Source organism: Equus quagga, chromosome 3, assembly GCF_021613505.1.
Source record: "Equus quagga isolate Etosha38 chromosome 3, UCLA_HA_Equagga_1.0, whole genome shotgun sequence".
Taxonomy (NCBI): domain Eukaryota; kingdom Metazoa; phylum Chordata; class Mammalia; order Perissodactyla; family Equidae; genus Equus; species Equus quagga.
The window spans coordinates 9323379-9339144 of NC_060269.1; the positions used below are offsets into that span (position 1 = coordinate 9323379).

Sequence of the window (15766 nt, forward strand, 5' to 3'; positions counted from 1 at the left end):
AATTATACTTCATCATTACCACAAAGTCAGTGAAATAAAAATTATGATATATTTATAAATCTTCTTACCTTCACATCTTTGACATTCATCCTTGTTCCTTCCTTCCCAACAAAGATATCATCAATGTCCACAAGAATATACCTGTCCAAGGACAACGTCAGCCTCTTCCCTGACAAGAAGGAGATGGCATCTATGAAGATGAGCTTGTGTAGCCAAAAGTTTAAGTTGTTGCCAAAAAGAACTCGCTGAATTCCATCATGAAGCCCCAGATCCTGAATCACTGTCGCATGGAGAGTCTTGCTGGACAAGGACGAAGGGGACTTTTCTGTCTGTAATTCCGTTAAAAGCACAGGCTGGTAGGTTGAGTGATTATACTGGAAAATAGTCCAGTCTTCCCCAGGAAGAGGGCCTTGCTCAACCCTGGGGGCTTTGGTAACATGCAGCAAAGGAGACTGAGGGTTCACAAAGCAGTCCTTTAGAGCTAGATTATTGAAAAGGTTTAATGGAAAGCCTTTTAATTGTGTACTTGGTAAGCTGTTTTCATTGGCTTTATGAAAACCGATTATACTAACACTGTATTCCACACAGTATTTTTCTAAAAGCTCTCGATTCCATGAGTCCATGCTGACATACTTCAGAATATTTTCATAAATAACTAAAATATATTTCCCTTTGCCATTATCTGTAAGAGGAGGTATGTCTCCTTTGCCGGGGGCAATGACCATGTGGTACTGATATCGGCTGGACTCCAAGATAGCTATGATGTCTTGACCGAGTTGAGAGTATTGGCTCTCCACAAATAGCAGGACAGTAGGGTCCGTTTTGGATGTATCAATAGGTTTAACTGTTTTCAGCTCCATTGACCGATACGGTAGAATTTTGATGTCAGCACATTCTGCTTCTGCAGTGGTTTCAATAAGCGTCATTTCCTGTTTATAGCCAGAGTAGAGGAAATAGGCAGAAATGACAATGCTCACCAAGCAAAAGGTAGCCAAGAGAACAATCAATGTTCGAAAACTTCTTCGAAGCTTCACAATAAGATTCATTTTTTTAAAATACTGCTTTGGAAGCTTTTCCCAATTTCTTTTCCTAAAGTGCCATGGTGAATAAAGTATGAGATGGTGCAAATACCACTTCCCAAAAGTTCATGTAACCATTGCAAACCATGTAAAATGTTTGAAGGGGTCACAAGCAAGTTAAAGCTGGAAGGCAATGTATCAGAAGAGCAGAGGTGGAAGAGATTTTGAATATGTCCAATACCAAAGGTTGCTGCAGAATCCTCTAAACATCATCTGAAAAAGAGAAATGCAATGGCTGAGACAAAAATAGAAATATAAATGTTTGTGAGTCTATATATATGCTGATACACAAGAAACATACATATCAAAGATAATATTAATGTGCTAGTGTGTTAAAATATTAATAATGGATGTTTGTGGTCTGGGTTTTACTACTTAGACTATAGTAGATATTTTCATGTCCTCAAGGGTACAGGATCCTATTTGATTTGGCCAAAACATTCACATATATATATATATATATAAATATATATTGGGATAATTTTTCAAACTAATTATCTAAAAAAAAAAATGAGGTTAGAAAGAAAGCTCTAGTTTAAAGTGTTAATCACCGTAAAGATTGCTTCTCCAGGGCTGGTCCATATCATATACGTAAAGAATTAGGAAACCAGATATTGGTATGGGGGTTGGAGCAGTGAGACATGCTCTTAAACATCTGGAGTCCAAGCCAAGGGAACAATTTTGTCTTAAATACCTGGTAGGCACAGGTTTCCCTCTTTAATAACATGTCCTTTTCTGAAGCCACAGGGAGACACTTGGCCCTGTTCAGCATACCTGCCAAGACAGACAGGGTTTCTCCCTCTCCACTCTCAGAAACAAAGTGAGAGAGAAGCTGTGAGAGAGAAGACAGTGGGAGTAAGTGTTCTCACATGCCTCTGATGAAACGGGGGCCAGGAAGCGGAGCTGAGAAGAAAAACCTTGACATGATTTTCTCAAAACACGTTCCTAAACTTGGTCTACTGCTGTAATCAGAATTAAAACTGTTTCCATTGTTAATTTTTATCCAACAATGAAATCTTCGTTTCCCTATCACTTTCTTTAGTTCACAAGAAAAAGAATGTGGAAAACATTAAAAAAAAAAAACCTTTCTCAAACTGCTTCACACAAATGAACATAATTTTCTATTATTATTAGATATTGTTCTTTATAGGGATGACTGACTTTTAGTGACTTCCTTTGTATACAAATTGTCTTCATTCCCCTTGAACCTATGTTACACCATTTCTGAAATTTTCCATTTCCCAGTTTGCCAAACCAGTGTCCCTAGGAAAACAACCAAGCTGGTTTATAATTTTAATCTGTGATGCGTATACTTTGAGGTGTGTATTATTCACCCATTATATAACAGAGAATCAAATTAGCACGTTTTGTAATATGAATTGTACATTCTACCACGTTGTAAATATTTTATGGGTTCTGTATTTTATTATTTTAATTTGAGGAATCTGAGTAATTAATGGCTATTAGTGATTAAAAGATTATTAGATTTAGTGATTAAACATTATAATATTATGTTACTACTTCCATTTTATATTTTTAAATATTTTAAAACATCCTCAGAAGTTTACAATTTGAAAATTTTTAAATTTCTGCCAAACTCTTTAATTATGCAGATTCCAAATATATAAATAGACCTGAATTTCCCCTGTGAAAGATAGTACACCAACTTGAAATATGTCCCCAGTGATTTCACTTGCACTGTAAAGAAAAATTAATGCCCCATGTTACGGACTTACTAATGCTCCATTATCAGATGTAATTTTTTAAGCTAATTATTTGCTCTCTAAAGCCACTCAAGTGTTTCAAAATTCTGTTCCCTTTAAACAAATTCAATTGTATTTTACTAAAAAGAAATTAAATAAAGCAATAAAAAGGCTTCTGTTTGGCATAAAATATATAAACCAATTATGCAGTACCCTTTACTTGTATGTTTGAAAATGTTCATAAGTAAATTTTAAAAATTAAATTAAAAATACATATACACAATAAATATAATAAATATTGAAAGAGATTTGGAATTTGCCAAAGGAGATTATCCAGTCTTGTATTATAGCCACCCCTAGACTTCTCCAAGCTCCTAGATTTGATTTAAAAATTCACTTAAACCAACATGGACTCAGCCCCACCTCCACCCCACATTTCTCTGCAAAAGCAGAAATCTATTTAATCCACACACTTTGAGGGTTTGTTTAGTATTTTAAGAATAAATTTAATCAAGAATTTGAAAAGAAACTAAGTGCATGACAAGTTAATACTTTGTTAAAGTATTAACATCAAAATTCTGACATCAAAATGTCATTCTGACATCAAAAATGTGATTTTTATTTTTGAATATATAAAGGATGAGATGTCAGTTTTGCACACTAGAACAGCTCACCCTAATATGAAATAGTGAAAGAAAGAAAAAAGCATATGGGACTGGAATCTGCCAACCAAAAGAATAAATAAAATTTTAATGTGACATTTATTTAACATTAATATGTTCCGAGTTAGAAGGATGATACACACATTACCCCCGCTGCAGATATGTGTGCTTGAACGTCTGTGTGTGTTTTAACCTAAGGAGTTATCCTTCCCATTCAGTGCTCCCATTTATCCTTTCCTAACAAAAACTGGCAGATGGAGGTGAGAAAACTTGGGCAATACAAGATGGTAGAACAAGGACATTTACTTATGTCCCATACCTGAGATAAGAGATGGAATGGCACTGTTTGAGATGCCAAAGAGATGTAGTCTGTGATTTGTTTGAATCTCTTATTGTAAAATAATAAGTATACATATATATATATATATATATATGGAGCTCTGTCCCTGGCTCCTTCCACAGAGCTCCTTAATCTTTTGGAATTTCCTGTGTGATACAAGTGTCTTTTGTTCTGAGGCAGGTGCCTTGTGAACTTCTGGAAGAGGGCTGGTCACCAGAAAGACCAAACAATGATTAGAAGCTTGGAACTTTCAGCCCCGCCCCCTATCCTCTTCGAAGTGGAGAGGGGCTAGAAAGCTAGTTAATCATCTAGCATGCCTATGTGATGAAGCAAGCCTCCATAAAAATCCCAAAGTAGGGGGTTTGGAGGACTTCCAGGTTGCTGAACACATCCACGTACTAGGAAGGTGACACGTCCCAACTCCACAGGGACAGCAACTTCTGTGCTCAAGACTGAACCAGACCTTGCCCTATGTATCTCTTCATCTGCCTGTTTACCTGCATCCTTTATCATATCATAAACTGGTAAACATCAGTGAGTGCTTCCCTGAATTCTGTGAGCAAGTCTAGCAAACAATCCAATCCAAGGGGGGGAGGTCATGGGAACCGCCAATTTGTAGCCGGGTCAGACAGAAGTCATAGGTAATCTGGGGCCATACTACTTGCCATCGGCAGTCTCCTGGGACAGTGACCTTCACCTGTCGCATCTGCACTAACTCCAGTTAGTGACAGAATTGAATTGAACTGTAGGTTACCCAGCTGCTGTCACAAAGCATTGCTTAGTGTGGGAGAAACCCTCACACATCTGATGTCAGAGATGTTATAAGTAGGGTAGTAGTGTGAAAGTAAAGGAGAAACACACAGGAGGAAAAGTAAGTTTTCTACACACAGATCTAGCACTGTGTCCCTTAAAAGAAAAAAGATAAGACAAGGCAAAGTGAAGGGGTAGGAATCCAAGTCAAGAATCTTACGAAGGTCAAATAAGAAAACCGATCATTTAAAAAAAGACATACGTTAAACGTCATATAAAATTAAAGATATTCATTTAAGAATAATGATGAAGACATTAAAATGCTGCTCCAAAAGTATAAAAATATGTGGCACGTGTTCTTAAGGAGTCTAGGTGATACGGTAAAATTTTTATTTTACTTTATTCCAATGCGTGGTGTAGGATGAACCTGAGACCAGTTAACGGCAAACAGCCACCCACAGGAGTTCTTTGCTGCTCTCCCTACCCCATGGTGTTGGCCTTTGCTATAGGATGCACAGACAAACGTGTGGATGACTAAGCTGCATCTGTGAAGAACTAAGTTTTCCTTAACCACCATTCCAAGCAAGTTAAACAGGCTTTGATTTCAATTCTGCCAAACCTGCCTTTCACATGTCCTAACACGCCTATTGTCAAAAATTTGGAAAGGAAGCCATATTCATTATTTTTGCAACAACCTATCTCAAAACGTGGGCTGCAGGACGCCTGTGCCGACTTTGGTGAGAGACAAGGGAGGCTTTTCAGGTGCTGGCTTCCTTGTTCTCGCTCTTGTTTTCTTTTATTTTTCATCTCTAACCTTCCAAGTATGACTCTTTGCCTCAACAGTAGTGGAATAAGTATCTCTCAGAATCATTTGCTCTCTTTTAAGATTAGATAATGTGAAGAAATTATTGTTTTGTATGTCTGTTTCAAAATTGTTCTTTGACTTATTTCCAAAATGTATTTATAGATTCTCTAAAATATAGTCTGCAAGGCCGGCCTGGTGGTGCAGGGGTTAAGTTCACATATTTCACTTCTGCAGCCTGGGGTTTGCTGGGTCGGATCCCAGGTGTGGACCTAAGAACCGCTTATCAAGCATGCTGTCATAGGCATCCCACATATAAAGTAGAGGAAGATGGGCAAGGATGTTAGCTCAGGGCCAGTCTTCCTCAGCAAAAAGAGGAGGATTGGTGGTGGATGTTAGCTCAGGGCTAACCTTCAAGAAAAAAATAAAATAAAATATAGCCTGCAAAGTTCTCAAGCATTGTAAATTTCTAGTAATCTCTGGAAGCAGCAGAGAAATTAGTAAACAAAGCAACTGCAAGTACCATTGTAGTTACTGCTATTTTTGGGGAAGAAGGAAATTCAGGGTTCAGAAGTAAACCAGGGGCCAGGAATCACCATGGAAGTATGTGTGATTGTTTCCTTCTTGAAGGTGGGCTGATGAGCTATACAGATCATCACAGAGGCTCATTAAATTGCAGTTAAAACTGGAAAAAAAAAAAAAAACCCACCAACATTTACCAGCATTTAATGAGCAGCTACCACTTGCCAGTCACTATGCTACATTCATCACCCTATTTAGTCACTGTGTATTTTTAAAGTGGGTAAATTGAGATGGAGAGGGTTTAAGAAGGAAACTGAGATTACCCTACTAGTGGTTTGTGATGTTAAGGTTCTGTGTTCCACTCTCGCAGTAAGAAAAACCGAGGGTTAAGTTAGATGAGACCAAAAACTTAGTAGTTAGCATAATTAATTTATCAGCAAATTCTGCTGCAATTTAAAAAATTTAGATATTCAAAGCTAAAAATATCTTCAAAAGTACAAAAGAAAAATTTGAGGTAAATTGAATTAGCTCACAAGAAGCTGTGTTGTAAATTGGGATAACATAAAATTTGCAATAATTCAACCAGCTTTGACTTTTCATGATATGAGGTGGGAACATATTTTATCAAGTACCTTGTTTCCACATGCTTCACGAGTTTGTTTCTTTGCTTTTAGGAATATTATAAAGAATTAGCTCATATTTCATACTAATAAAGTAGTGGTTTTTAACAAAAAATTGTCTTATGTAAACATTTAATCATTTATTCGTATACATTAACGGCAGTCTTTTGGGGTACCACAGAGCAGAATAGAAATATTGATGTACTCCATGTAAGGTAAGGGTAAGCAGTGCTTTAGGAAACTTGTGTTTGTTAATTATGTGTGGGTATGTGTGTTTATTTATTGTGTTTCCGGGTCCTAATGTAAGATTATTTCTTATCCTGGGTCATGGTGAAAGGGTTTAAGAAACATTACTCAAGAGGGCACAGCTAATTCAAATTATTTAAGAGAATCATAAATGTCACAGAAGTTTTAGCTAAAGATGAACGTAGTCTCATGATTCTGAGTGTTTTTTGAAAATATCCATTATTGATTCAACAAGATTTGAGATTAGAAGTTGGTTGATATCACATAATTTGGTCCCTGTGAGTGCCTTTCAGCTTCCAGGCCACAAAATATTGTGATATTATTTTGGGTAACAACCATACCTACATATATAACTTTTTTTTTTCAAAATGAAGGTATAAAGGGATGAGTATTGTTATATTTAATCAAAATCAAAGTAGTATGCTTAGGTTATGATTTTCTGCAACAATGATCTTTTTCTACCCTTATAAATAACCAGGTGGTTATTACCTAACTTTTATACACTTCATGTTTTTTTGATTTCAGTGACATAAGATAAATTTATTTTAGTCCCCAAAGTGTGCATTTTTATCAGTACAAACTCCTAAAAGTGTCATTTCAAACATAATGATAACATTACTACCATCATATTATATTGTAACATAATATTATACTAGGTACATAGCTCTGAGCTATCAGCTATATTCACACTTCAAAAGATTATGAAGGCAACTCAGTAAATCGAAGAGTAAATGTCAGGCGTTTTCTTTTATCACCATTTCCTGAAGATACATACAGTGCCTATTTACCATTTTCCTAGGTCTTGTTTTCTAAAGCAGAGGAACAACATAATTTTTCAAAAGGAAGAGTACATTTTTATTAAAATCAAATTACAAATATCCATGCATTTATCTTGTTTATTAGAAAAACATGGGAACTTTGAGAAGAAGGAAAATACTAAGTGGGTATCTGTTCTGCTGTGCCAGATAAGATTTCTAGATATGGTAGAAGAAATGCTATTTGTGAAGCAGTGGAGAGGTCTAGTAAAGTAATCATTGTGTTTACTGTGTTTATTTCTAGAATTCTGTGTTTATTTTTATATTCAAGATTTCATCATCGACTTTTACCCTTAACACTACTAAAATAATAATATCTCCAGAATGCATGGTCCGGAATTAAATAGACTCGAACAGCTTTGGAAAACCTGTATCTGTCCTGGGACTCCAGAAATCCAGACAATTCCATTAGGAACCTGAGGTGACTTTGGGAAGGATCTGTGGCACCTGTTCCATTTTTGTCTAGATTTGGGGGTAATATTTATGATGGGGGGTAATTATTTACCACATTCAGAGTCAAACTAAGACCAGACAGGCTGTCTAAAATTCAGTTCAATTTTGCATATGCTCCTATTTTCTCCCTTAGGTAAGAGGCAAAGGCATTCATTCAACACATAAATCGATTAACCTTTATTAAGAGCCTATTTTCCAGGTCTATCTGCAAATTCAACTGTATACCATATCATCATAAAAACACACCCAACTTCTTTTGTTTTTATCTGTTCTTAATTTTCTTCTCTTTATTTACTATTTTCCTTTCATTTCCAGAAAGTCTTTTCTTTTTTCCTTGACCACAGATGGTTTTAAAGTTACTGATTTAAAGCTTGTGCTAATGGAGTTAATGTGAAGAGTGTGGGCATTAATCAGCCAATCTGTGTAACAATGTTTCCTTCTATCTCCATTTTCTTTTCTCTCCATATAAACAATTTATATGAGAGCTGCAAAAGATGACTGAGGAAATACAGCATCATGGTACGCTTCCTCATTTAGATATAATCTTATTAACAATTTTCTCTCAGAAGCAGGCTATTTTTCCATAACTTGTCTCATCTACAAAGGTGATGTGAAAAATGTTTTTAAAAACTGACACTGCTGCTTTTTTTTCTTGACACAGTTTATGTGTATTTCTTACTATGAAAGCTGGAAGCATGAAAAATCTGAAAACCCAGAAAACTAAAAATAAAATGAACAGTGCTTTTCAAAAACCTCACTTGTATTTCTTTCTAGTCCTTTTTCTATACGTAATTTTTTGTTGTTGCACTGGTTACCCAACGAACATCATTTTTCTCCTACCTTTTAACATTAATTTATAGCCTAACTAGCTACAATCAAAGGGAAATATGATTAACAAGTCCTTCTTATTTCCATCACTGTTCTTTCATTTCTATTCCCCCAACTTGTTATATTTTGATGATTTCAATACCTTTCTAAGCCTGGTAGCCCCACAACCTAATTTCCCAACCTTCTACTTTGCAAAGAAAATAGAAAGCGAAGGTTGAACTAGCTGACCATCATTCAGGGAGCCAGGCTGACTCCCATCTATGTTTCCCAGCCTAAGCAATTCTCACCTTCCTCCCCGCTGCTGGATGCCGGGAAATGTGTGTGCCTTGTTAAGTCAATCATTTCTTTTAGCCTCTACCCCTTTTCTAGAACTTCAACCTCTCTTCTCTGAGGACTTAGTTAAAACCTTAAGATAATCATCTGTTAGTAATTAACCATAGGCAGCACCTACATCTGTTTTGTTTGGTAATTACCATATTTTGATACCTCAATGGCTTTAGTCTCCACCATTTAAATGCTCACTACTCTCTGTCTGTCTGTCTGGCCTGTATTTATTTCAGTTTGAGACTCCAGCTATAATCTCCTTGACAAATTTAACTCACATCCGTCTTCATAAAATTTCTTATCTCAGCCCCACCCTCAACTCAAGCAGCCACCTTAATCTTTCTCTCACCTTTACAGTCAAGCCTTTTGAAAGAGTTTTCTCTTGCAAAATTCTTTCTTCTTGTTATTCCCGCACTTTACATGTTGAACCGTTTGCAGTCTGGAATGACCAGGGTTGGCTCTCCTATTTCTAAGCTTGACTGGCTCTATTTTGTTGTTTTTTTTCTTTTAAAGATTGGCACCTGAGCTAACAGCTGTTGCCAATCTTCCATTTTTATTTGCTTCTGCTTTTTTCCCCCAAATCCCCCCAGTACATAGCTGTATATATTTTACTTGTGAGTCCTTCTAGTTGTGGCATGTGGGATGCTGTCTCAGCATGACCTGATGAGTGGTGCCATGTCCGCATACGGTATCCAAACCAGCAAAACCCTGGGCCTCCGAGGCGGAGCTCGAACTTAACCACTCGGCCACGGGCCGGCCCCTATATTTCATTTTTTAAAACTCAGTTTAGATAAAACGACCTCAAGAAAATCACCCCGCCCTTGCAAAACCTGGTTTAGACGAGTGTGACTCCGCTGTGCTCTCCTAGTGCCATCTCTATCACAGGACATTTCAACCTAACTATCCGTGCATTTCCATGAAGCTGGGGACTGTGATTTATTCAGAATTGAATCTTCAGCACTTTGTAGACCACCTTGTATGTCATATGTTAACAAAAAACACATTCAATGACATTTAAAGATGGAAAGGCAGATTTGATTCAGGACCACTGTGATAGGAATAGGGACCGCTAGGATGGGTTATCTAGTGGGGGAGAGAGATTGGGCTCAACTCCGAATACAGAATGGGCAAGAGGGAATTTATAGGCAAGGAGCAGAGAGGGGTCAGTCGATGGGAAACTACTAAGAGGAAACATCAGGGATAATGGGGGTTCTATCAAAACCTACCTACCAGGACTTTTGCTGAAGACAGGCCAGGGTGATCAGATCTCGAGGGTGGGGGGTTCTGGTTAAATTGACTTAGCAGGGTTCTTGCTAAAACTAATTTTACAAGGAAATACACAGATGGACCTGTGGATTTCAGGAGAAGGTTCAGGAGCCTGATTAAAGTTTGGTCAAGCAAAGAATGTTTGTCACAGGTACAAATCATGCCAAATCAAAAACTTATTCACATCTTGCAAATATTCACCGTCTTTCTCTACCCCAGCTCAAATGCTGTCTTCTCCAGAAACTTGTGGGGTGGGAGAAAAACTCTGAGCTTCAGTTTTCTCGTTGGAAAAACAAAGAAATTTAACTTTTTATCTTTCTATTTTGATGTATCCATTCAAAAGAGCAGCTTTGGAAGGATGCTCGTCAAAAGATTGATCTTCTCTGTCATTCTTCTACTTTCCTATATCGTTTGAGTTTTCTGCAGGAACCATGCACTATCTATATAAAAAGCATAAGCAATGTAAGTAGGAAATTTAAAAGGGGGATGAGTTTGATAACATTGTTTGCTTCAAACTCCAAAATTCTATAGTCTTGTGCATAATAAGCCTTCCCTGGTAATCTTTCTTCCTCTAAATATCTGAAGAGTATGTTGTCCATAACTTTTTTGTGATACTCTTACATTTTTATTTAACTGATATGTATGTCTTCCAAGATGATTGTGGGTACACTTTCAAATAGCTGAGTCTGTATATTAAGTTCCTCTTTTCTCACTAAACTACTTTCCCTTCCCTCAGCATAACCTAATACTAAATTAGAGACATAGTAAAACCTTAATAACCTTGACTAAGTCCGTTAAATTCATATTCCATGTTATAATACTTGTAATAGTTCTATTGAAACAATGATCTCAGAATTCAAGCCTAAGGTTTTGAAAACTGGAAAATCAATTGCACCAAATTATCTCTAAGTTTACTTATAACTAGGATGTTAAGATGGATCATTTTTTTCCGATGAGTCCACCTTTATCAGAAGATATTATATATATGTAAGTAATTCTTTACAAACGCCAAATTCCCATTTATCGGTTGTTGAAAGGAAAATAAAATACTTGGATTAAAAAGTGTGGGAGGATGTGCAAAAGTCAAAGTTTCGTCTACTCCTGAGACAGGTGCTCTCATCTCGGATCAACTTGAATCTTCAGAGAGTGGCAAGCACACGTCCCTCCATTTACCTACATTGATTTGCAAACTCTTCTCGAGACCCAGTGCACATGCTGCGAAGCGGGGCAGGCGTAGGAAGCTGAGCTCTGCATGCACACTCGTATTTCCATGGGGCCAGCCTGCAGCAGTGGCCTCGCTGGGACACATTTAGTGACTTCTGGGCAGTGAGATTAGTGACAGACAGGAAAGCCAGGATGAACCTACCAATTGGCAATCCCAGGTGAGACTTTGAAGGGCACCGAAATGACTGTGTGACATGAAAGTGGAAGAGCCAATAATATGTAGGCTATAACTATTAAACACACCCATTTATACTCACAGACAGAAGTCTGGAGAAATGTGGATTATATTAATATCAGTCTATCTCAGTCTCAGTCTATCATTTTATGTATACAGTGATGAATATGCTGTTCTTTCTATCTCAATCATTAACTTTCTACTTACATTATTTTCTAGAAGACATTTTCTAATGAACTTTTCCCTCAATCCTTGATCTTGCATTTCAGAGAAGGGAAAAGATTTTTCACTCAGTACAGAATCTGGCTACAAAGGACCCATAAAGTCACCTTTGCCAATTGAGTGACCTATGTTGCAGAGTTGTGTTCTTTACTTTTTTTAACAATTAAAGAATATTCATAACTAATTTTGGTAATACAAGCCAAAGTAATAATAAATACTAGGAGATAAAGCCTTATAACTAACTTATCTTTCCTAAAGTTTTAAAATACTCATCCAAAACTATAATAAAAATAGTATAATTAAAATTACAAAACAGTAAAATAGTAAAAAGAAATAATTTATTCTCAATCTAGCTAACATTTTTTATAACACAGGCCATGAAAATAGCTAATCAATCATTTTTGGCATCTATTTTTATATCAATGAAGTGTTATGTTGGTATATCACAGTTATTTGAAAAGTGAAAATAAGACATTTGCTTTTAAAATGCATTATTTCTGTATTTCTAAACAATCTTTGGATCGCCTAGCTTTTTCAACACTAGAGGGCGATATGTTCTTGCTTTTATTGCAAAAACAGACCCACAGCACTTGCTCTCCATTGACAGCTTACCAAACAGAAGAAACTACTAACTAGATGAATGCAGCGCCCACAGGTAACTCTGCTCTCAGGACAAACATCTCGCTTTGACGCCAGAGAAACATGAGTGATTGCTAATGTTCAACACCAATTATTCCACAATTTCACACCAAGTGCCTTTAGTCCATTCTCTTCCTCATATTTGTAACAAACCAATGTTATATTGCTCGTATGATTCGCTGCTTTTGAATTCTTTTTTCTGTTTTTTTTACTTAAATCTTTTCTTTTTCTTTCTTTTTTTTCTTTTGCTGTTGTGCCCAAGGAAGGGATACATGAAATATCACCTATGCTTAATATCTTGCTAATTTTGGTGAACTTTTAAGATTTAAGTATTTTTCTTAAGGGAATGGAAGCATAATATCTGTAATTCAAAGATGTATAAAACCAGCTTTGCTACATCTTGTTTCCCAATTACCATTTTCTCTAGGATGTATTTATTTCTTAAGAAAATACAGTAATATACTTGTTTTGTGAAACAGAGTTACCATTCAGTTTTGCATTTCTGTTATGCAAACATGTTTGTACAATAACTTCATTTGCCCAAAAAACCCATGATTTCCAAACATCTGAATGTGCTTAAATGATTAACTCTTTTCAATATCTTAAGAGTAAAGAAATAACATAAAATGAGTAATAAGGAAAGCTTATATACAAAAGAGAAATGTGTACACCATGATTCAGGTCATCCCCCAATTTACTCCACTTCTCAGTTCTTATGTACAAATATAAAACATAAGAACTATATTCAAAATACTTTAAAATTGTGGTTACAATTTCCATTTAGAATGACCTTATGATTTCTTTACAAAGAATGATTTCTAGATACTAACTTCTACTGCTCATGGTTATATCTTACAATTGTAACATTATGTGCTTCCACTGTAATTTAAAATTTACCTGAGAATCTGTAAAAATGAGTGCTCATATGTAGCTGCTTTGCAGATGATTTGAAAGATAATGAATCATTAGGAGGTTGTACATGCAATGAAATATACTCAAATTATTCATCCTGAGTAAATTTATAAACATATAACAGAATTTATTTCTATACATTTTTTGTTTTTCTCCAAAGTTGATTTCCCTAATTTAGTCATTAAAAACCTGTTAAAGAAAAGTATTTTTAGAGACCAAGAAATCATGTTTAATATCACAGAATATACCATAAATGAGTACTGAACAAGATGGTAATATGTTACAACCTATAATGGGAATGTAAACATCAAGGTGGTTGAAAAATGCAATCCAAATCATAGTTCTTTTTTTTTTTCTGAGGAAGATTAACCCTGAGCTAACTGCTGCCAATCCTCCTGAGGAAATCCTTGCTGAGGAAAACTGGCCCTGAGCCAACATCCGTGCCCATTTTCCTCTACTTTATATGTGGGATGCCTACCACAACATTGCGTGCCAAGTGGTGCCATGTCCGCCCCCGGGATCTGAACTGGCGAACCCCTGGCTGCCGAAGTGCACTTAACTGCTGTGCCACTGGGTGGGCCCTGAAAACATAGTTCTTAATGAGATTTAGTCACAGGATTCGGCTCAAGACATGGTTAAGGCCACATACACACACTCAAATTCACACATAAATCATAAAGGTCCATTTTGAACAAGTGACCATAGACCAAATGTTGTACAATGATCGTCACCAATATTAAGATCTGGGTTTTTCTTCACGAGATGCTGCTAATGGATGCCTCTGGAACCTGCATCAACAAGGTGAAGACACCCTAACCTAAGAGAATCTGCTGTAGTCCTGCTTCTTCAATTCACCAGCTTCTGACTCAAAAGTCTGCTGAGGTCCATGAGAGTAGACACTTTTAGTTGGCATGTCCATGACTTAGCTGTGAGAGAAGCTGGGAAATAATTATCTGATATTTGAAGTTAAGAGGTGGAAACTCATAAGATCATGAATTTCTCAGATGTGGGAAGAGTGTTCAAATTTTTAAACATAGTGAAGAAAAAAAATTGATAAAAATGTGAATTAGTCTAAATGATGTAAAGTACATAAAATGGTAATAATGAAGCCTTATGGGATTAAAAATAAAATCAAACACTAATTCAAATGAATAAGAACAATACCATAGAAGTGAGAAGGGAATAAATCAAGTAAAAATCTTCCAAGAACCCTGTATTAAGGTGATGATAGTGACTTCAGACATTGGTAAGTTAAGTACGCATATTTTAATTTCTAATAAAGCCAATAAAGAATATATATCTTCAAAGCTAGAGAAGAAAAAATAAAATGTCAAAAAAAAAACCCTAAAAAAATATAAAGGAGAGAAAAGAAACCTAGAGAAGGTAGGAGTAATGGAAAACCACAAAATAAATAGGTTTGTTTATGTTAGTAATTACGTTAAATATAAATGAACTAAATTATCTTTTAATAACAAAGATTGGTAGCTCAACTGAAAAAAACGCCACAAATCCAAGTATATGCTATTTACAAGTGACATAAAAAAGAATGTCTGAAAGTAAATATCTGGAAAAATATATACCAGAAATATTTTAATTAAAAGAAAACTGATAAAACTAGGTAAATGTCAGGAAAATAGTTTCAAGGCAAAAAGAATTACTAGAGATATAGAGATCACTTTATAATAATAAAAAATTCAATTAACTTGGAGGTCATTAAAATTTAAATTAGTATACATCTAATATCATAGTCTCAAACTTAGAAAGTAGAAATAGGCAGAACTACAAGGTGACATTTACAAATTCCCAATCATAGAAGAATTTATAACATTTCTCAAATATTGACTTAAAAGTTGGACAAAGATTAGTAAGGATGAAGAAAATCTAAACATGATAACAAATATGGTCTAAAATACATATTTAAAGTATGATATTCAACAGCTGTAGAATATGCATTGAACTTGGTGATACAGAAATTAATCATACTGAGTCCCAAAGCAAGTCTCAATAAATTCCAAAGAACCAAAAGTCACATACACATGTACTATGAGCATGATGTAATTAATCTGGAAACTAAGAACAAAATAACTAGAAAATTCTCATATACTTAAATTTTAAGAAATGTAATCCTAAATAACTTACAGCAAAGGAAAAAAAAGCAAATGAATATATATGTTACAAATTATA

At 35.6% G+C, this 15766-nt stretch overlaps 1 protein-coding gene across 1 annotated transcript in view; it reads right to left on the minus strand.

The window, feature by feature from the left end:
• NDST4 (N-deacetylase and N-sulfotransferase 4) overlaps positions 1–1080 on the minus strand; it is a 223467-nt gene extending 222387 nt beyond the window's left edge. The window contains exon 1 of the mRNA XM_046657247.1: positions 69–1080. Within this exon, the coding sequence (XP_046513203.1) occupies positions 69–1046 (978 nt within the window). The 5' untranslated portion in view covers positions 1047–1080. The remainder of the gene's footprint in view (positions 1–68) is intronic.
• Between the last annotated feature and the right edge of the window lie 14686 nt (positions 1081–15766).